Genomic DNA, 23,379 nt, shown 5'->3' on the forward strand with positions numbered 1-23,379 from the left:
AATAGGGAAACCACACCAATGATTAATAAATGCACAAACTTGTATTATAAATCACACACAGGTAATACAGTACAGTAAATGGCCATTCAGAGTGCACTCCATATATATCTTATATAAATAAAGTCAAGTGACTCACGGCTCTGCCAGCCAATGAACGGACACTACTCAATGTCTCTTTGACTTTTCCCAAGGCGAATGGGATTCGCTCCAGCGGTCGATGGAACGAAATCCGTTCGAAGCCCGAATCTCGCTCTCCTGCCGATATCCGAAGCGTGTACAGTGGGCAAGGGTGCTCTTCCCGCCAAACTGTACAACGGCGCCCTCCAGAGACACACCTCCACCGCTCCCTCAGCAAACCGCAACGTAATTGGAGACCAAGCGTTCTCACCCACTCATCCCCGACAGACGGTAGGATGTTGGGGAGAAGACGACACGAAGCAAACCTTCACAGGTCCGAAGCACAGGGTTAAAGATGGCCGACGGCTCTGGCTTGAGCCAATGCGACGAGGCAAGGATTCATCGGAATCTCAGCGCCCCAAATCTGTCTACGCAGATTTCTCCACTCCAGCGAATATTCGTATCGCCGGATGTCCCTTCCAGGAACTCAAAATCCCCTCGCAGCTGTCGGTAGACCTGGCTCGTTACGGAGCGCCGACGTCACCATCTTCCCCGACTTTGCGCGCGTGCTTCCTCCTCATTGTCTTCTCCTCCGGTTTCCTGTTTCACTTTCAGCTATCCTTTTTAACTTTTGATAACCGTTCGTGAATAATAAGCCGTTTGAAGATAATAATCGCACAAAATATCAGCACTACGTCAAGTGGGTGAAAACCACAATAACGGAAATCACGAACCCGTAACACTAGATACACCCACACACCAGATTAGAAGTTGGTAATTCGCTTATTTTTCAAGATATTCCACTCACAAGGTTCAGACATACATGGCGGCGGCCATCTTGGATTTTGACGTGGCGACCCAATTTTCAATAGGGTTCTTCCTTATGCCTAGATACACCCACACACCAGATTACACGTTGGCACTTCACTTATTTTTTCAAGATATTTCGCTCACAAGGTTCAGACATACACCATGCGGCGGCCATCTTGGATTTTGACGTGGCAACCCAATTTTCAATAGGGTTCTTCCTTATGCCTAGATACACCCACACACCACATTATAAGTTGGTACTTCGCTTATTTTTCAAGATATTCCGCTCAAGGTTCAGACATACATGGCATCAGACATACATGGCGGCGGCCATCTTGGATTTTGACGTGGGTTGCACCCACACACCAAATTCGAATGCGGTCTTTCGCTTACGCATGTACGCCCGCACCGGCGGACGGACACACGGACGGAAGGGAAAACCATAGTCCCCCTTCCGCTCCGCGGTGCGACGGGGGACAAAAAACCTTGGATAACAAGCATGCTTACACGTGACCAAACACCTTTTCATTCCTTGAACTTGATGCAGTTTCTTCTGCTTAAAGTGCAGGCAACTCTTCAATCTGGAAAAGGGGGCAAGAAAGTGACTTTGATGTCCGACGTTGTCCTGCTGGCTGGTATTGTGGGTTGAGAGTGCAATGGCTTCTAGATTAAACAGCTTAAATGTGCAATAATATAGTTTATTATTAACACTTGAAAGAGAAGCACAGATTTCAACAGCAGCGACAATGTCAGCATCCACTGACCTGCCATTGGCTTTGTCTTCGCTTGAAGTCAAACCACACTCAGTGTGGGTCAATATCCAGGCACAGAACTGTACAAGACTTGAAAAGTGCTGGTAAATGTACAATACCCTGGAATGCATACCTCAAGCAAGTCTGCACAAATTGTTTATAAAACAAAAAATAATAAACAGTGCATTAAAAATTGCTTTTACAATGCCAGAGCGCAAACTTGCAGCACACAAAATGCTAAAGTTAGCTTTGTTTAAAAAAAAAAAAAAATCTCTTCCTTATGATGTACATCCAAATGTCATTGAGCATTTATTTCCATGGTTAAACCTACATCTGAGTCAAAATCAAAAGCCCATTTTGAAGAAATCGGTCGCAGAATCGAAAACTGTAAAACCACTGTAACAAAGTCTTGACTTCAAAAATCCTGAAAAAAAATTGCTCTTCAAAATACAAATAGCTTAAACAAGCAATATTTTTACAAAATTATACTTGTATACAAAATGCAGATGGAAGTGGAAGGACATGATATAAACAAAGTCCCAAAGTGAGTGTCCAAAATCCTCTGGCTGAAAGATGTTGCACAAAGTGAGGAAACATCTGCACCATCTGAGGGTGATGCTGTACTCGTCACGATCAGAGAAGCTTCTGATGAAGAATTTCCCAAACCATTCTCCTTCGGAAGTACGGCATGTGTTTCTACATGGAAAAGGTGGGGGGGGGGGGAATAAGCATTTTGCATAACTGCTCTAAACCCACTAAGTTGTGCCGAGTCACTCGAGGGTAAAATAGGCAGAGGAGGGCGAGTGGTTGGTTAAATCAATAATAGCAAAGTGTTGGTGATGTGCAACAAATTCCACCAGAATGTCTTTCTTTCATGTCTTTCTCAGTAAGATCAGACATTTCCAGAAACAGATACAGTGATACCCGCTTAACATTGCCCAGATTAACGTTGTTACATTACAACGTCGTTTGAAATACAGTATAAAAAATTTGTGATCTAGTCTCGTGGAAGAGCAAGGACACAGAATAGATCAGGAAACAACATAATAAATGGAACAGCAGAAGAAAGGGGAACACCAACAGCAGGGCAGATGGAGAAGGTATTAGCCTTCTCACCTCCACTCAATGAAGGGTTTCTGCAAGGGCTCCTGTCACTGAGACGGACAAACAAGGAATGCAAGGTGTGGACAAGATGGACAGACAAGCAACATTTTAGGGAGGGGTGGGGGTGGTTTCATGGCTTTAGATGGGGGATGACCTGAAATGATGGTGAACAGCTGCCTTGAGGACCCAGAGGGAAGAATGAGATTTGAAGAGAATGTGGAAGTCAGTTCCTCAGACAGGAAGAGAGAGGAATAAATTAGTGGAGATGAGCAGTGGTTCTAAATTTAGCAGTTTCACTGGAATGTGGTCTCTGGTGGACCGCGTGTGTCCTGCAGATACTTGGGGGAAGGGACAAAGCAGGCAGTGGATGAGTTCTCGAGTACCCTGCAGACGATAACAGAACACCGCAATTACAGCTTGTTCTCAATGTAGATGAAACGGGGCTTTTCTGGAAATGGATGCCATCCCGCACCTTTATTGCAAGTGAAGAGTGCTTCAGGATTTAAGGCCGCCAAAGATCACCTAACACTCTTGCTTGGACGTAATACGGCATGAGATTTTAAATTAAAGCTCTTGGCTTGATTACCATCCTAAAGCACCACAAGCAATGAAGAGCTTCTGCAAGGCTACCCTGCCTGTCACCTGGCTGTCAAACCGCAAGGCTTGGAGGGCCAGGGACATTTTTCAGACCTGGATTGTGCATGATTTTTGTCCAGTAGTGAAAAGTTATTGTGAAAAAAAAAAAAATCTTTGAAAAGAAAACGCTGTTACTGTTGGGCAACGCACCAGGTCACCCAGTCGACCTCGACTCCTTATCAACTGGCATCAAAGTTGAAGTTGTGTTGCTTCCTCCAAACACAACTTCCCTCCTACAACCGATGGATCAGGGCACCATCGCAGCATTCAAGGCTTACTACCTGCGACACACCTTTTCTCATGCGAGATCTGTGAGACAGATGGCAAAGACATCCAATCCATTCAAGACTTCTGGCAGTCTTTTAACATCATGAAAGCCGTTGAAAACATTGCTGAGGCCGAGAAGGAAGTCATGGGCAACTAACTGCATGAACAGTGTTTGGAAGAAGATTTGGCCAAAATGCATCAACGACTTCATGGAACGACGGAGATGACAAACGAAGTGGGATTCAACAAAGTCAACATGAGAGATATTGAGGAGCTGCTGAACTCTAATGGGGAGAGTTTGACCAATGAGGACCTGGTAGAGCTCGACCAACAACGGGCTGAACAAGCAACAGAAGAGGACCAACCAGAAAGGACATTAACCTGTAAAATTCTTTCAAACATTCCGAATAAAGTTAATGAGACTCTGGAGCTCACGTCTAAAAATGGTCCTGACTTGGAGTGCAGCACTGTCGTGAAAAGAATGGCTTTCAATGCTTTTTCATGCGACAATGAGCTCGACAAGGAAAACCTGACCAAACGTTTAACAGCGGCGTAGCCGGGCTTGTAAAATATTATAAACCACAAACACATATTATTAGTATTCAAACTGTCACTAATGCTGTTTATAACATTAAACAAAGAAATTTGGAGGAATCTGGACGTACATGAGGTAAGATCTACTGTAATCTAGATTATACCCCACAAGGGTTGGAGGTGTGCTCATTTACCAAACAGCGAGCTAGCACTTGCCAAGCCAGCCGTTCCTTAACGGTTTTGAATGGCGTGCTTGCTCGAATGCTTAAACCACTTGGCGATTTATCCACAAGAAACTTGGTAAATGAACACACCCAGTGTTCTTGAGACCCGACCATAGATCGACTGTAATCTATATACCCCAAAGATGAATGGCCCTTCCTGCCACCCACGTAGTGAGCGGTTATACTTGTAAATTCAAATGTAGCTCGGTGCAGTCAGCCGTCGTAATGACATCATAGACGTAATGACGTAACAGACACAATGATATTGTTGCGGATTTGTGAATCTTGTTGTAAATATCACCCTGAGTAGTGTAATGATTCCTTGTAAATATCTCCGTTTTGTGTGTAAAGGTCAAAGGTCGTCCTCTTAGTTAGTCCATATACATGCACGGAGGCCACCATATACCCTTCTAAATAGTTATTTCCTTATTATGTGTATTAGTTTAAGGCTGTGTTTCCCATTAATCGACTCTGCATTGCATCAGATGACATAAGATAGTTCCCTTTTCAAATTCCCAAAAACCTCCATTGCCAACCGCATTTGCCAACTGCATTCGCCCTCCATTAAGCACGCGGTCGGTTCGGAGAAGAAAGGCGTGTCTCCACCTCGTCATAGGAAGGAGGAGTGAGCCCTTGCCAATCAACCAACCAAGCACGAGGGGTTTGGCTTGAGAGGGCAGAGAAAGAACGATCGGGCAAGTTCGCGAAGATTCGAGGGTGTGGCCCTATATAACCCGTCACGCGACGCCCCCACCAGAGAAGGGATGAGTTCACCTAAAGGAGTCCACCGCAGCTTTGAACAAACCGCAGCTTTGAACAAACCGCAGTTTTAACCACCGCAGCTTTGAGCGTCGACAGCGGTGACGGCAGTTGCGGCCACGAAGCAACGTCGCCGTGCGGAGACGATTGGGGAGAGTCGGCGGCTGCTCAACTCGAGCCGGGATCACACCCACCACCCGCATCCTTCCCGCCTTGTGATCCGACCACCTAGTCCGTCCAGCCATCCACCTCCAGCTGAACCTTCCTCCCCTTCCAGCCATTCGTTACTGCCTTCATTCCCCATTCGTGTAAGTCTGATTGTCGTCTGTTTTGTGTGTCTTGTCCTGGGGTATAAGTTAAGCCTGTTTAGATAAGTTAGTATTGCACTATGTCTTCTGATCCTTCCATCCTTCTGTCTTTATTTTCGTATCTTTCCTTCTCCTTGGTTCCTTTGATGGTGTAAATATTAGTAATAAATTATATTTGTTCTTCCTACCTTGCCTTCTTTCCTTTACATCCGTTTTGTTTTAGTGATTTCCCCATTGGATACCTGTGGCACGATTTGGCCAACGTTTCAGAATCGGGTCTAGTACTTGCTAATGGTTCGTGCCGCGGCTGCTAATCCGCTGGGCAATTAACATCTTGTCCGCGGTCGCGAACGAGGTTGCTCACCTGCCTCTCCGGAGGGAGCTGCGCAACTTCAGGACTCACGTCGGTCAGTCGCACACAAGGGGATTAATCCCCCCTTCTTAAGGGGAAAAAAGGCCGACGTTGAGATCCATAACAATATGTTTTAACTTCCAGTAAGTTTGCAGTCACAACGAAGGGATTAGTGTTATGTTTAGATTTACTATAATATTAACGTTACGCGATCATTATTTCGAAAACGAAATTACTATTAAAAAACCGAGGCAAATTCCTTCCTTCCTCGGTTATTAATATTGGTGCCGAACAACGCTAATCACTGATCATGAACAATGCACCACTTCAATCCATAAACCTTCAATTCACGACATTGGGATTAGAGTATTATGGTTATATTTACGATATTATTGTTATTATTACGATTACGAAAACGACACTACTGAAACGATACACTACTGTATTAAGAAACATGGGCTTAATTTGTCTGAAGCAGTCTGAAGATGAGGCATAACACCTAAGGCCTATACGTACCGTATTGTTGGAAGAGACATAACGCCGATGCTTTTGATATTTGATGGTCATTTGAACAATCGGTTTGTTTGTGTTTCACACATAATGAAAAACGTTAAGGTAGAGCATGGCGATTGTGATAAATGACAGGTTCGACAATATGTTCGGAATGAATGGCATATAAATCAAAACGGCGGTGTGTGGAGAGTCAGCAGCCGCACCACCGTAATGACATCAGACGTAATCACATCACCCTGTCATGTGACCAGATTCTCAGCTCTGATCGGTATACGTTTGAGGGGACATACATACATACGGACGGACAAACACTGTTCTAGACGGCTCTGCCCGATGGGCTATGCCGTAAAAAGATGCCAAGACGACTTTCTCTCGCCTCATTATATAAAAATATAACCACCTTTAGAGGCCATTTTTCCCCGCAACGCGGGGGTTGGCCTTTTTCGGGAACCGTGGTTGTTGTTGTTTTTTGGTCCCCTTTTTGAAGCAATGTTTTACGGCCGGATGCCCTTCCTGACGCCAACCCTTTTTGCCGCCTTTAACGACAAACAGGGAATTACCAGTGAACTGGTACTCAATTAGCCGACCTCGGAAGGATGACAGGCTGAGTCAACCCCCCTGGCGTTAATTCAGCGATCGACCGGGATTCGAACCCAGGATCCTAAGCCGGCACCCTAGCCGCTAGCCCAACACCAGGGCTAATTCTTCCAGGGCCTCATTCTTCAAGAGAAAACAGCCTGCATCTGCACCAGACTGAAGAGGGTGATGCGGATAACCCCGCCATCCCTCCCTCTCCCTAGCATGCCATATCGGAGCAACGGCATTTGGAGGCATCAAACACACCCCCCCCACCCCCATCAAACACACCCCAAACACAGCCCTGGTGTTGGGCTAGCGGCTAGGGTGCCAGCTTAGGATCCGAGGATCCTGGGTTCGAATCCCGGTCGATTGCTGAATTAACGCCAGGGGGGTTGACTCAGCCTGTCATCCTTCCGAGGTCGGCTAATTGAGTACCAGTTCACTGGTAATTCCCTGGTTGTCGTTAAAGGCGGCAAAAAGGGTTGGCGGCAAAAAGGGTTGGCGTCAGGAAGGGCATCCGGCCGTAAAACATTGCTTCAAAAAGGGGACCAAAAAACAACAACAACCACGGTCCCCGAAAAAGGCCAACCCCCGCGAAAAATGGCCTCTAACGGTGGTTATTATTATATATTAAACACACCCCATGTTAGCTCCGAGATAAGACTGGTGAGCATTGAATGAACTTTGTTTTTGTTCATTTATTTACTACATGTACATTTTTTCAGATGTTATTTTAGCATCTACATACTGTTTATTAATCCGCATCATGCTATCGATGATGCCAATGGAAGTTATAATTACAACATTATCAGAATGCATCCCCATTTAATACATGCAAGTTGATGGGAAATTAGAACCCACTTAACATTGTTTCGATTAACATAATGTCCTTCTGGAATGCATCGACAATGCTAAGTGCGGTATTGCTGTTTATGCCCATTAGAGGCAGTTTCAAAAGCTATTGGACATGTAGAGATTGAAGTTTACTTCCAGTTTTGATGGGCAGCTACAAATTGTGCCATTCAATTACTTAAGTTAACATAACTTAAAATTAGCGCATGGTCTCGATGCCGCATGGCCAATTTGCTCTTTTTTTTTTTCTTTTTTTTTGTATACTGAATCGAGGCTCGTGAAAGAGCTAACATTTATTTCACAAACAAATCAACCAGACAAACAAAATATACAAAAAGAGGGAGCGGAAGACAAGATGGGGAGAGAAGGGGAGGCACACAACCACAACATTTGAGAGCAGGGAGAAGTGTGGGAGGGAGAGGGCTTGGGGGGAGGAGGCGTGGGAAGGGGGGGGGGGGGGGGGGGAAGAGGTATAAAACACAAGGGGACCGAAATTAGCAGGGGTAGAAAAGATCAAGGTTTTGGATGGGGGAGGATAAGAGATGGTGGTGAACAGCTGTTTTAAAGACCTGGAGGGTGGAGTGGGATTGAAGAGAGTGAGGGAGTTTGTTCCAGAGGTGGGAGAAAAGAGGAATGAAGGAGTGAAGGTGAGCAGAAAGTCTTGATTTTGGCAGTTTAACCATAAGAGGGTTGCAGGCAGATCTTGTGCGACCTGTAGGAATATTTGGGGGACAGAGCCCAGAGAGAGCTGGGGGGGGGGGGGGGGGCAAGGCCAGAGAGGAGTCGGTAGAAGACGGAAAGACCACCAACCTGCCTGCGGTGAGTGAGTGAAAGGCCCTTGGAGCTAGCTTCATCGCGGGAGATTCCAATGATTCTGAACGCTTTGGTTTCAACAGCGTGAAGACGAGCTAGGTGTGAGGCAGGAGCACCAGACCAGAGGGGAGAGCAGTATTCCATAGAGCTGCGGATGAAAGCCTTGTATGTGGTGAGGAGCTCAGGTGTGCCAAGGAAGGACTTCGCACGACAGAGGATGCCCAGTCGGCGACTGGCTTTGGAGGCCAGATTTGAAATGTGGTTTTCCCAGGAAAGATCATGGCAAATAGTGAGACCCAAAAGCTTGAGTGACAGAACTTCTTGGAGAGGATTATTCAGAAAGTGGATGGGAGGGTTGTCCAGTCGGTCTTTTCGGAGAGACATCGTAAGAGTGAGATTTATCAGGCTTGAAAGACATGTTCCACTTGTTTGCCCAGTCTGTGATTTTGTCCAGGTCTGCAGAGAGTGAGGAGGCTGCAGACTGCCGATCTGAGGGATGAGGAATGGAGCGACAGAGAGTAGAGTCGTCAGCAAAGAGATAGAGAGGATTTTCAAGAGAGTCAGAGAGATCATTGATGAAGACCAGAAAAGCACAGGGCCCAGAACACTACCCTGGGGAACTCCAGCCCGAACAGGAAGAGGAGATGAGAGAAACCCATTCAGGGCCACACGTTGACTATGACCAGAGAGGAAGTCTGCCAGCCATGCGTGGAGATTTCCATGGATACCAAAGGAGGAGAGTTTGGTGAGCAGAGCAGGGTGCCAGACCGTATCGAAGGCACGTGAAATGTCAAGGGAGACAGCTCTAATTTCCTGTTTGGCGTTGAGGACCTCCATCCATTGTTGAGAAAGCAGAAGCAGCATGTCCAGAGTAGAGTGACCAGGTCTGAAACCAAATTGATGATCAGAGATCAAGCCATTGGAGAAGAGGAAAGATTTCATATCTGAAGCAATGATGGATTCCATGATTTTGCTGATAATTGGGAGAAGGCTGATTGGTCTGTAGTTGCTAGGATCTGTTTTTGCACCTTTTTTGTGCAAAGCGGTGATGTTGGCTGATTTCCAAGCAGATGGCAGATGACCTTGAGCAAAAGAGGGTGAAGAGAACAGAAAGAGGGAGTGAAAGAGCGAAGAGCATGATTTTAGGACCCATGGGCTGATGCCGTCAGGACCAGTTGCAGAATCAGAGTTGAGGGTTGACAGAAACTTTTCCACCTTGTCAGGAGGAAAGGACACAGAGTCCAGGAGCAGCTGGGTACGACTGGGGTACGGTGGGTACAGAGAGGGATGGGATTGGGACACAAGATTTAGAGGCAAACACAGAGTTGAGGCATTCAGCTTTTCACGTGCGGAGTCAGCCGTTAAGCCGTTTGAGGTGAGGGAGGGGATGGAGGGGGAACAAACACCAGAAACAGATTTGACCAGACGCCACCAGGATTTGGAAGAGGAGACAGATAAGAGAGTTCGGTCTTGAGAACGGTGAGATATTGTTTCCTGGCTCTCCTGAGGGTGGACACACTTGTTTCGGGCTTTGTGAAAGGAAATGAGATTCCTTCCGTTGGATTTGCTTTCCAGGAGACGAAAGCGTCTGTATCCAATTGGTTTCTGAGAAGTGTTTTTGAATCAAATACCCAAATTTGGGGCAAACCCCCCATTTTTACCCCCTTTATAGGGAGGTCCAGATGGGGAGCAGAACCCATTGAGACCTTGCTGTCCTGACAAATCATACAAATTTTGGTCCTTATCGGCTGGGTAGTTGTGGAGATGTTAAAGTGAATATGAAGGATTCGGGGAGGGGGCCCATTGTCTCCTTTCCGGGGAAGATACAGCCATGGGAAGCACAACTTAAGGTTAAGGGCATGGTCTCGATGCCATATGGCCAGTTTGGTCGGTTTCTGAGGGGATTTTAAAATTAAATACCCAAATTAGGGGCAAAACTCCACTTGTATCGCCTTTATAGGGACAGATCTGGATGGGGGAGTGAGCACAACCTCTCGAGACTTTACTGATATGATGCATCATACAAAAATTGGTCCATATCGGCCAGGTAGTTTGTGAGAAGATGTTTTATTCAAATGTTAATGGACGGCCGAACACCGGGACCCAGTCTGAGGTTATTTCTGATATATAACCTAAAAATAACTTTCTGATATATAACTTTCATAAGCATATTCTTTTCCTCACAAAGTATTACAAGGTAAAAACCACATGGTCAACTTCATTTAAAACCACGACACAAATACATACCTGCAAAAAAGTTATTGGTTTTTCCCTTGCGATGTAATCGGCGTATTTACAAGTGAACATACCACAATCACTGCCATTCATCTGCTGGGGAATTTCCTGTGAGAAGGAAAGAGAAAAACGTCTGACATTTGCACCTTTTATTATAAAACAGAAAAAAAAGAAAACTCCAAAAGGAGTCATATTCTCATTCCCAGGAAAAAGAAAAAGAAAAACCACACATACTTGAACTTAAATACAGTAGATTATACACAAAAGCTTTTACAAAAAGAAGAAGCATTTCTCTAATACTTTACAAATAACTTTCCTTATACACCATTTGGCTTCCAACCGAAGAAACCTTTCTGCTACTGAATAAAAAGCAAAGTTTAATTCAACACTACTTATTACAAAGGTTTTAAATAAGAACAAAGCATCACCTGAGCAAGCAGGAAATTGACGAAGACAACATTTGGAACATTTAAACTCGAAATCATACATGAACACACAAGTACTGTCGGACCCCGCTATTCGGTGGGAATACATTCCCGGAGAATCCCGCGAATTGCAAAACCGCGAATGGCGGGGCGTTGTTTCAATGCAAAAATGGGGGGGGGGGGGGGGGGGGGGGGATAGGTTCCAGAGTTGCGAAAATCCACGAATAGAAAAAAACAAACCGCGAATGGCGAGGTAAAATGCGCGAATGGTGAGGCAGAGCCCGAGAATGTCGACAATAATCTGCGAAGGTCGATGAATGCAACAGAAATGGCAAGGCAAATCCCACGAATGTCAATGAAAATCCTGGAAATGGCGAGGCAAATCACACGAATGTCGATGAAAATCCGTGAATGCATGCCGTGCCAGTTTCAATGGGGAAAAGGAAGACAGCTAATTGCACTAATAGATACTGTGGAGTGTTTTCATTCTGTACAGTAGCTTGCAGGCCCACAGCCCACAGAATCTTGTTTCTCAGTCAGAGAGTCCTTTAGGTGCTTTTTTGCAAACTCCAAGCGGGCTTTCATGTGTCTTTCACTGAGGAGAGGCTTTCGTCTGGCCACTCTGCCATAAAGCCCAGATCGGTGGAGTGTTGCAGTGATGGTTGTCCTTCTGGAAGTTTCTCCCATCTCCACACAGGATCTCTGGAGCTCAGCCAGAGTGACCATCGGGTTCTTTGTCACCTCTCTTACCAAGGCCCTTCTCCCCGGATTGCTCAGTTTGGCCGAGCGGCCAGCTCTAGGAAGAGTCCTGGTTGTTCCAAACTTCTTCCATTTAAGAATTATGGAGGCCACTGTGCTCTTGGGAACCTTCAATGCAGCAGAGATGTTTTTGTAGGCTTCCCCAGATCTGTGCCTCGACACAATCCTGTCTCTGAGCTCTGCAGGCAGTTCCTTCGACCTCGTGGCTTGGTTTTTGCTCTGATATGCATTGTCAGCTGTGAGACCTTATATAGACAGGTGAGTGCATTTCCAAATCATGTCCAATCAATTTAATTTACTGCAGGTGGTCTACAATCAAGGTGTAGAAACATCTCAAAGATGATCAAGAGAAATGAAAGGCACCTGAGCTAAATTTCAAGTGTCATAGCAAAGGGTCTGCATACTTATGTCAATGTGATATTTCAGTTATTTCTTTTTAATAAATTTGCAAAACTTTCTAAATTCCTGTTTTCTCGTTGTCATTGTTGGGTATTGAGTGTAGATTGATGAGGGAAAAAATGAATTTAAACGATTTCAGCACAAGGCTGCAACATTAAAAAATGTGTAAAAGTAAAGGGGTCTGAATACTTCCTGCATGCGCCGCACGCACGCACGCACACAATGTGTGTGTGTGTGTGTGTGTGTATGTATATACATATATATATATTGTTGCAGTTTTGTGTTTTTACATATATATATAATATATATATATTGTTGCATATATATATAATATATATATATTGTTGCAGTTTTGTGTTTTTACAATAAAAGGTTAATTTCCCCTCATAGTTTAGTTACACTACAACATGTAGCCTCGTTTAAGTTCAGTTATTTCATAGTAAATGTAAGCGTAGACCTTTCCTATGTTTAGTTTGCATTGAGTAGAATAATGGGAGTTCGGTCTCCTTCCAATGCTTATGATAACTTGATTGTTTGTGGATTTGGCGCGAAATATCATGAGGCCGGCCCTGAACAAGTCGATCAAGGCCAAAGGAAGGCGGGACAGGAAGAGTGGGAGTGACCGGTAAGCACGAGCCGCCAATCAGGGCTCGAGGGGAGTGGCTTACCACTGCGGCAAAAGGCATGGTTTGGAACATTCGATGCAGGCCAGGGCGTGGTGATATAAACCCTGTGCCCAGAGCCCCCACCGGCCAGGTGAGGCCGCAGGTAGGCTCTGGGAGCCGGATAGGTTCGTTGTGAGTGGGGCCCGAGGATCCCAGGAGAGGACCCGGGTTGCCCAATGTCAAGGTGGGCATCAGGGAGTAATGTGCCAGGAAGGGCCTTCCCCAGTTAGGGTAGTTGTGAGTTGTTGAGTGGGGTCCGAGGATCCCAGGAGAGGACCCGGGTTGCCCAATGCCAAGGTGGGCATCAGGGGGTAATGTGCCAGGAGGGGCCTTCCGCAGTTAGGTAGTCGCAGGAGCAGGTAGGCTCGGGTGGCGACTTCAGTGGCGGAGGTGCGCAGGTAGGTAGACCTGCTGGTATAGCCACACGACCCAGCCCCGAAATTGTGCAAGGGCACAGAGAGAAAATTCGTGGGAGTGAGACACAAATTCGGAGGGCACCAGGTGGGCAATCGGAATTCGGGTTCTTAGAACCACATAGTTTAAAGATGGCCAATTGGCTGGGTTTGACCCCGGGTCGGTTAAAAGTAAATGTCAGTAGTGTAGTTAGGAGATGAGAAATCCCTTCGCACCATCTACAGCCAGTCACCAAGGAGGACGAAGCTCCACACCAAGGCTTTGTGAACTGTTTGAGTAGTGAGACGCATCATGACGTAATGGGACATTGTGGTTGTTCCATTCCTTCCTTCCTGGGAGGGATTGGGAGACGAATTTGGATAAGAGGGGGATATGGGAGACAAGAGGTAGAGACGGATTGTAAATACAAGGGGGGCGAGGGTAGAGTAAGCCGACGGTGGGGGGTACGGACGGTTAGGGACGAGCCTGCTCTGCTCGCTCTTCCGCGCCCCTTGCATTGCATTACCTTGTTTTCTGTGTGCCGTTGCGTCCTTTCCGTTTTGCTTGTTGTGCCTTGTCTCTCCCCCCACCCCAGGACCATTTTGGAGGTGGAACTGTGCAGCACCATCGACCTGTGCAGCATCCATGCTGCACCTTGCTACATCTGTGCAGCCGAATGGCACAGCATTTTGCTGCCGTCTCCTTTTGCTGAACCTGTGCAGCACTTTGCTGCCACAAACCCTTTGCTGTACCTTACACACTATGGACCACAAAGCTTTGTGGCCTTGCACCTCTGCTGTGCAGCACCTTGCTGCAAAATCTTGCATCTTCGGACCACTTGTTTTGAGTGGCGTTAATGCCACACAGTTGGACCACATGGTAGTGGCCCTGCCTGGCAAAGAAATGAAATAAAAGCATTGTTTGTGCATTTTTATTATGGTATGCTGGGGATGAGAATATGTGCAAGTTTAGGTAGCCCTGAAGATTAAAAATGGCCTGTATGCCGGTCCGGGGGCTAGCCGGTTTGATATATATGCACACAGAAGGTGCAAGAAGCAAGATGCAAGAAGCAAGCAGCAATTGTCATGAATTTTGAGTGTTTTGTGATTTTGCTGTGCTTTCTCTCCCCTCCAATCTTCTCTTCCAAAACGGACAGGTCCTGGGTCATAGAATTGTAAATAAGATTACGTTTCTGTGCTTGTAAATATAAAAATGCTGCCCACCGGCTATGTGTTTAGTTTGACAAATTCCGGAATTCGGTTAGTTGTGGGCGTGAATCTGATATGTAGCTACTCAACGCAATAGGAGGGACATATCTAGTGTTTTAAACCTGTCGCATACACGGGTCAGAGTGAATGTTAGGGGGAACCACACCTATATGTCACATGTAAAAGTAAAAGTTAATTTTGCATGTCATTCTCTAACCAGTCGTTGCATTTGTTGGTTCCGACTCGGGACGAGTCTGACGAGGGAGGGGTGTAGTGTTGCAGTTTTGTGTTTTTACAATAAAAGGTTAATTTCCCCTCATAGTTTAGTTACACTACAACATGTAGCCTCGTTTAAGTTCAGTTATTTCATAGTAAATGTCAGCGTAGACCTTTCCTATGTTTAGTTTGCGTTGAGTAGAATAATGAGAGTTAGGTCTCCTTCTAATGCTTATGATGCCTTGATTGTTTGTGGATTTGGCGCGAAATACCACGAGGCCGGCCTGAACAAGTCGATCAAGGCCAAAGGAAGGCGGGACAGGAAGAGTGGGAGTGACTGGCGGCTCGTGCTTACCGATCAGGGCTCGAGGGGAGTGGCTTACCACTGCGGCAAAAGGCGTGGTTTGGAACATTCGATGCAGGCCAGGGCGTGGCGATATAACCCTGTGCCCGGAGCCCCCACCTCAGTTGTGAGCCGGAGTCCTCTGTTGAATTAAGTTATGAGGGGAGAGGCACTCGTTGAGTTATGAGGAGAGACGCGCTGTGACAAGTTATGAGAAGGGAGGCAGACGAGTTACAAGTTATGAGCTCGGGTGAAACGCGCATGAGTTACAAGTTGAGTTCTCGGTTGAGCTTGAGTCCGATCCTCCGTTGAGTTACGAGAGTGAAAGCGCGCAGTTATATTAATCGCGCTGTGAAAGACAGCCGTGCCGGGCCAGAGACGCGCGAATATTTCCTACCTCCTGCCTGCCTTTGCCAATACAAGCGCCACGAGGATCATCCCGCCTGCCTGCCTGTCTTCACCGGGACACGTGCTGTGACCGCCAGAGGGCCACGCCGGGTGAGCTGTTCCTGGACGACCAAAGCCGGCACGTTCAGCGCATGAACAATTCTTCCTTCATCCCCCTGTGAGTGTGAATGGGCCCATTGTCTGGGAGATAAGTAAGACTGTTTAAGACTGCCCTATGTCTCTGCTTTTTCTACCAATCATTGTAAATAATAATTAAACCTGTTATTCCTTTGATTCGACCGTCTTGTGTTTTCCATCATTGACTTAGCATGGTACGAATTATATCGCTCTGATCGGGTTCCAGTAGCAAGGTAACAGCACGGACCACGTGGTACGCAATCCGCTAGGGTGTACTCCAATTACGCATGGTTCGTGCGAGACTTGATCCCCGCTTCCGCAGCGGCGTGGGTACTTAGGTACGTGTGAAAATTGTCCCGAAACCCTGTACCCGCGTCTGACCGGAAGTGGCGACTCAGTCTCGCGGTTGCGAAGACCCCAGGAGAACAAGGGGCTTAATCTCTACTTGGTAAGGGAAGGTGTCGCGCAAAAACCGTAACAACAACAACAAAAAAAAAAAAAATCTATAAAATATTGTTTAGGAAATGGAAATGTAGATAAAGCTGCACAACACTTTCCAAAGCACAGCTTGCAAGCAAAGAACACAAGTACGAGCATTAATCCCTCAGAGTTCAACATACCCTGGAACTCTTGGAGTGCAAACGCCACTCACTGGTGAGAAACCTCCTCCCCTTTTTGTCCAAGCTCTCTTCTTTCAGGTAGTTCCTTTGGAAACAAGCAAAAAAATTGAAATAATAAAATATGGCAGAGGAAGGCGAGGGAGGATGGTGTATATTTACACAAAAAATTCCACTTGTAAAGGCAAGAAGGAAAAATTTTAAGGGGGTCATGCAGCGCTCACAGCAGGACATGACAAGCCTCTTGGTTTCCATTTCCCATGGAGTCATAATACGAGATGGTTCTCTTTCTTAAATCGATGGACTGCATGCAACAAGAGAGACAAAAAAAAAGAAGTAAAAACGATATGCTGACAAGTACAAACATCCATGGATGCAGAACACTGCAACACTCACCACTACATTGCAACAACATTTGTTTAACATCCTCACAAAGGAACAACACATTTGGAGATGCAGAACGCAAATAACAATAAGTGGACTTGGATCAATAAATGGAGAAGAGAATAAGGGTTAATTTGTTGTAAAATACATTCATAATAATAAGTTAGTTCATAAATAAAATAAAATAAACTATTAACCGTTTCATTAACTTTCGGACTCCAGTTTTGGGTTCCTTCACGTGTGATGCTGGTTCAACAAAAGTTCCTCCATCCCGCTCATCAAAGCTAAGTTTCCTGGACCAAATCCATTGTGTTTTCATGGTTCTTTTTCATTTGTGTGTTTCTGATCATGTTTCCTTCCAATTTTCCATGCCAAACAATACAGAGTTGTGTTGAATTGTCAAATTTGTGTAACAATTAAAATTGGCCTTCACCCCCCCCCCCCCCCCCCCTCAAGGGCTCAAGTTGGTGCTTCTGCTTTTTTGATCGCATGTCCTTCGTTGTGCTCCTTTTATCCCAGGTACAGTATTGCCATCTCTTATCCCTCAACTTGATCCTTTTCTCCTCCTCACTCCAAATTTTTTTTATTCTCTCCAAACAACAACAAAAAACAACAACAAAAAAACGAACTCTATCTACTGTGTGTGCACAGTTCCTCCTTTCCAATATCCCCAGACAGATTATTCACTGAATAAAACGTTTCTTACTTTAAAAACTCGAAACGTAAAAAAACCCTTTTAATAAACTAGTTTTAAAATGCCTCACTTTCCCGACTATTCCTTCAGGAAGAAACCATGCATTATTATTATTCTTCTCCATCCAATTTCTTTCTCTTCTTTTTTCACAAGGCTTAATTCTCAAAACCTTTTCATTCCGAAATGCCAAGTTCACCTGAGAAATTCTTAAAAATGCATGCACCCTCCTCTCGTACCGACAGCTTTACTTTCCACCAGGGCTTCAATTGAAAACATTTTTTCAACCCAGGCCATGAAGTCCGTCTTCCTACATCCAACTTGGAAATCCTAAGAAGGCAATTTTGCAGAAGGTGTAAGCACACAACAATCAATTTCCCTGCACGTCTAATAATGGTGGCAAATCCCTCATTACCTACCCCCCTCTCATCCCCGGCCGTTCGCCCTCCCCGGACCACGCCGGGCCCGTTCGCCCTCCCCGGACCGCGCCGGGCCCGTTCGCCCTCCCCGGACCGCGCCGGGCCCGTTCGCCCTCCCCGGACCGCGCCGGGCCCGTTCGCCCTCCCCGGACCGCGCCGGGCCCGTTCGCCCTCCCCGGACCGCGCCGGGCCCGTTCGCCCTCCCCGGACCGCGCCGGGCCCGTTCGCCCTCCCCGGACCGCGCCGGGCCCGTTCGCCCTCCCCGGACCGCGCCGGGCCCGTTCGCCCTCCCCGGACCGTGCTGGGCCCGTTCGCCCTCCCCGGACCGCGCCGGGCCCGTTCGCCCTCCCCGGACCGCGCCGGGCCCGTTCGCCCTCCCCGGACCGCGCAGGGCCCGTTCGCCCTCCCCGGACCGCGCCGGGCCCGTTCGCCCTCCCCGGACCGCGCCGGGCCCGTTCACCCTCCCCGGACTGCGGCTAGCCACGCACCCTCCACAGATTGTGCAGAGCCCAGCGCCCTCCACAGATTGCGCAGAGCCCAGCGCCCTCCACAGATTGCGCAGAGCCCAGCGCCCTCCACAGATTGCGCAGAGCCCAGCGCCCTCCACAGATTGCGCAGAGCCCAGCGCCCTCCACAGATTGCGCAGAGCCCAGCGCCCTCCACAGATTGCGCAGAGCCCAGCGCCCTCCACAGATTGCGCAGAGCCCAGCGCCCTCCACAGATTGCGCAGAGCCCAGTGCCCTCCACAGATTGCGCAGAGCCCAGCGCCCTCCACAGATTGCGCAGAGCCCAGCGCCCTCCACAGATTGAGCCAAGCACCGCACCCTCCCCAGATTGCACCGAGCCCAGCGCCCTCCCCTGATTGTGTCGAGTCCCGCACCCTCCCCAGATTGCGCAGAGCCCAGCGCCCTCCCCAGATTGCGCAGAGCCCAGCGCCCTCCCCAGATTGTGCAGAGCCCAGCGCCCTCCCCAGATTGCACCGAGCCCAGCGCCCTTCCCAGATTGCGCAGAGCCCAGCGCCCTCCCCAGATTGCGCAGAGCCCAGCGCCCTCCCCAGATTGCGCAGAGCCCAGCGCCCTCCCCAGATTGCGCAGAACCCAGCGCCCTCCACAGATTGCGCAGAGCCCAGCACCCTCCACAGATTGCGCTGAGCCCGGCGCCCTCCACAGATTGCGCAGAGCCCAGCACCCTCCACAGATTGCGCTGAGCCCAGCGCCCTCCCCAGATTGAGCCAAGCCCCGCACCCTCCCCAGATTGCACCGAGCCCAGCGCCCTCCCCAGATTGCGGCTAGACACGCACCCTCCCCAGATTGCGGCCAATGACGCACCCTCCCAGATTGCGGCCAGCCACGTACCCTCCCAGATTTTGGCCAGCCACGCACCCTCCCAGATTGCGGCCAGCCACTCGCCCTCAAAGACTGCGCCCAGCCCCACTTCCTCCTATCTTCCATCCACCTGCCCCACCCACCACACACCCTCCTAGCTTCCAACCCCCACCACACATCCTCCCAACGTCCCTCCCCGCTTTGCTCCTCACCTTGCTCATTTCCACATTCCTGCACCCAGCTGGCAGCTCCTCCTCCCCTGTCCCTAACTGTGTGGATCTCAAACATCCAAGGCCTGCACTCCAACTTGACATATCCCTCAACTCAGGCTGCTGTTCATAAACCGGACACCATCTGTGTAACGGAATCCTTCCTCCCACGGGATATCTCTGAGTTTTTCATGCCTCTCCTCCAGTTTGACTGACCCAAATCAAGTTCTGGCGGTGGAGTCGCACTGTACATCAATAATTCAATTTCTCAGTCATTGTACTGCTCTTGCATCTCCCAAACCCCAGAGATATTCTCCTCCACTCCCACCTCTTGTTTGTCTGTGTGTTGTACCATCCTCCATACAGTGACGACTCCATTTACCTCTCACTCAGACAAAATGGACCAACTGATAACCATTTCTCACAACTCTCTCTTCCTCATATGTGGTGATTTCAATTGTCACCATTCCAACTAGCCGGGTATTGGTAACTCTCTCACCAGCCACGGCACTTCAGCAAAGGACTTCAGTGAATCCATGCAACTGACTCAATCAGTAAACTTCCTCTTCCTGGAAGGGAAATCCAACAAAAAGCAACCTCAGAACATTCCACAAAGCCCACAACAAGTGTGTCTGTCTGCTCTCAGGAGAGCCAGCAAACGTCATCTGTCCAACCTCAAGATTTAACTTTCAAACTTGTATCCATCCTCCAAAACCTGGTGGCACCGTGTGAAGTCTGTCTTTGGAGGATGCCCCCCTTCCCATCCCTTCCTTCTCCAAATGACACCACAACCGAACCCTCTCATGAGAAGGCCAAATGCCTCAATTCAGTATTTCCTTCCAAAAGTTATCCCCAATACCATGCACTCTCTACCCACACCACCCAGTCACCATCAACTCCTCCTGGACTGTCTTTTGCACCTGAGAAGGTGGAAAAGTTTCTTGCATCCCTCGACCCTGATTCATCAAGTGCACCGGATGGCATCAAACCTGCTCTGCTGTTCTTGCACATCCTCTTTTTCCCAGTTCATCCTATCATTGCCCTAGGTTATCTTCTATCTGCTTGGAAATCAGCCAACCTCACCGCATTACATAATGAAGGTGCAAAAGCCGATCCCATTAATTACAGACCTATCAGCTTGCTTTCGATCATCAGCAAGGTTGATGGAAGGCAAGGTCATGGAACCCATCATCGCAGTCGACATAAAATCCTTACTTTTCTCCAACGACCTCAGCTCAGATTCAGACCAGGTCACTCTACCTTGGACAGGCTGCTCCTACTCTACCTACAATGAATGGAGGCCCTCAATGTCAGACGTGAGATCAGAGACATCTTTCTGTCTTGATATACGAGTTGAGATGAGTTCCACCCAACACATGACATTTTTGAACTTCTCTACTCGAGTAAATGTTGTTCTGTCAAGACAAACTCCAATCGCTTGCACAACAGCTTTTACCAAACTATAATTGCACCCTCAATGAATCAGTCTGAACTTTTTGTATAATCATCTAAAGAATGGATATGGATATTTTAAACCACACAAGTTATTTCATCACCAAAATGTTGTTTTAGGGCTCTCTACACTCATCACAATGAATCTATTCTTATTCACTGCTATTTTAAGCCAAATAAAATATTGATTTTATTTCATTACTATTCAATGCAATTTTTAAGCAATTCTCATTGCATGTGCATCACATATATAACAATAAAAAAATTATTATTATCATTAGTCTAATATCTCGAGATTTCAATACAGTCTGGCACCCCACCCTGCTCTCCAAACTCTTGTGGGTCTCCAAACTCAATGCCTATGACATCCAAGGCCAACAACACTCATGGGTTACTGACTTCCTCTGCTCTCGTAGGCAATGTGTGACATCAACAATCTCTGACTTTGGAAAATCCTCTGTCTCATTGATGACTCCACCCTCTGCTGTGACATCCCTCACCCTTCAGATAGACAGGCAGCAGTCTGCTCCCCCTCTTCAATCCCTGACCAAACACTTGGAATATGTCTTTCAATCCTGAGAAATGTCACATTATCACTCTATCTGAAAGGACTGTCTGGAAAACCTTCTAATCAACTCTTAACAATCCTCAAAATTGAAGAAGTTCAGTTATTCACACTCTTGGGTTTCACCATCGACCACGATCTTTCTTGGAGAAAAACCACATTTCAAAGTTTGCCACCAAAGCCAGTTTCCTGTGGACTGGACATTCCTTGGCACAACTCAAATCTTAAATGTATACAAGGCCTTCATCCACAGTTTGATCTTCATCCACAGGCTGGCGTCCCTGCTTCACACCTTGCTCAGCTTGACGCCATGGAAACCAAGGCCGTCAAGATCATTTGAATCTCCCACGATGAAGTAGAGTGTATGGACCTATCCCTAGACAGGTCGGTGGTCACTTTGTCTTCTACCTCCTCCTTTGGTCTTGCACCCTCTGCTTTCTCCCTACTTCCCCCAACCCCTCAGTTTCTGCTGGATGCATGCAGTCCACCAGCAACCCCCTCCTGGTGAAACTCCCAAAATCCAGAATCACTGCTCATCTCTACTTATTTGTTCTCCTTATTTCCCCACCTGTGGAATCAACTTTTCACATCAACCACATTTTCAATCTCATTCTTTCCTCCAGCTCTTCAAGACAGCTGTTCACCACCATTTTAGACCATCACCAATCCAGAAACCATTATATTTTATACCCCTGTTAACCCTCAACCTCCCCACCTCCAAGCCCACCACTTTTTAAATTTACAGTTAACCCTCGCCCCTTTGTTAGTTTGTCTCTGTCTATTTTGTCCCTCGGCCCTGCTGTTGGTGTTTTATTTTCATTTACCTGTTATTTTCAAACCTGCTCTAGTTATGCTGTTCTTTTTGTTCTGCTGCGGCCTGGTCCATTGCCATTCTGTGTTCTGGCTCTTCCATGAGACTCGATTTTTTAGACAAAAATAAAAAATAAAAAATCATGAAACAAAAGGTTATGTGAACAATGCAAGAGAATAACACTTAGCACAACTTACAGCCAGGCACCAGTGGACGTCCAGGTGCACCGGAACCAGGATAATGTCCGCCGCAAAGATGTCAACCTTCTTCGTCCATCGTTTGATGCCCTGGAACCCACCACTCCGTATGCGTGGATAAAAAAAGGTGTTGAAGACATGGACGTTGGGAAGATTTTCCCGCTTGCTGCGTTTCATGATGAGGTTCATATAAAAGTTTATGACCTTCAGAAGAGAATAGATGTCTTATTCTCAGATACACCTTTACGCGTATCATTTAATGAAGGTTCAATACATGCAATCACAATCCCTGTGCAATTACAGGACTAAGTGGGATCTCCAGCAAAATGCACACAATGCAATTTATTATACGTGCAAACAAACAAACAAAAATGTATAAATAAGCAAGCAATCACATCAATGTGGAGTGTCTGTTAACCAGGTAATAAGTACAACACAAATTAGGTCCAGGCTAACCTCATCATTGAGCCAATTGAGCTGGTGGAGGGTTTTTATGTCCTTCCGCGTGACGGTCTGTCGAAACGCCTCTGAGAGAACTTCGTCCGCATTTCCTGGCCGCAGAGCACGGTCCACTTCCTCCTCCATCTTCTGTGAATCAATATTTGCAGTTCATTGTTGAGCACCGAAGCAGTTTGAACCATCTTCACCAAAAAGAAACAGCTGCCATGCCACCCTTCCATCAGCCTAGATTTTGAATACAAAAATTAGCTCAAGCATGGCAACAAGTCACTGTCCTTCGGAACACGACGATGACGGAACATCCAGTATTTATGAGGTCTGCTAGATGATTGTATAAGACCAAGATTGTTACCTTCAGACACTGTTCAGACACATTGATTATTACCTTCAAACACGGAAATTGAGAATTCAGATAAGATTATTACCAAGAGGTTATGTTTTCACCTCTGTCTGTTTGGTTAT

The 23,379-nt window shown here is 47.0% G+C and overlaps 1 protein-coding gene across 3 annotated transcripts in view; it reads right to left on the reverse strand.

Moving 5' to 3' along the window:
- Positions 1-1,611: 1,611 nt before the first annotated feature.
- The window catches only part of LOC137431403 (sentrin-specific protease 1), a 91,844-nt gene continuing 70,076 nt past the window's right edge, over positions 1,612-23,379 (reverse strand). For all 3 annotated transcript variants that reach the window (XM_068122701.2, XM_068122699.2, XM_078781983.1), the window contains 6 exons: positions 22,915-23,046; positions 22,459-22,662; positions 16,630-16,709; positions 16,409-16,493; positions 10,868-10,963; positions 1,612-2,375 (listed from right to left, as the gene is read on the reverse strand). In XM_068122701.2, coding sequence (XP_067978802.2) covers positions 2,313-2,375; positions 10,868-10,963; positions 16,409-16,493; positions 16,630-16,709; positions 22,459-22,662; positions 22,915-23,046 — 660 coding nt within the window. In that variant the 3' untranslated portion in view covers positions 1,612-2,312. The remainder of the gene's footprint in view (positions 2,376-10,867; positions 10,964-16,408; positions 16,494-16,629; positions 16,710-22,458; positions 22,663-22,914; positions 23,047-23,379) is intronic.

This window comes from Myxine glutinosa, chromosome 7 (genome assembly GCF_964187855.1).
Source record: "Myxine glutinosa chromosome 7, kmMyxGlut1.1, whole genome shotgun sequence".
Taxonomy (NCBI): domain Eukaryota; kingdom Metazoa; phylum Chordata; class Myxini; order Myxiniformes; family Myxinidae; genus Myxine; species Myxine glutinosa.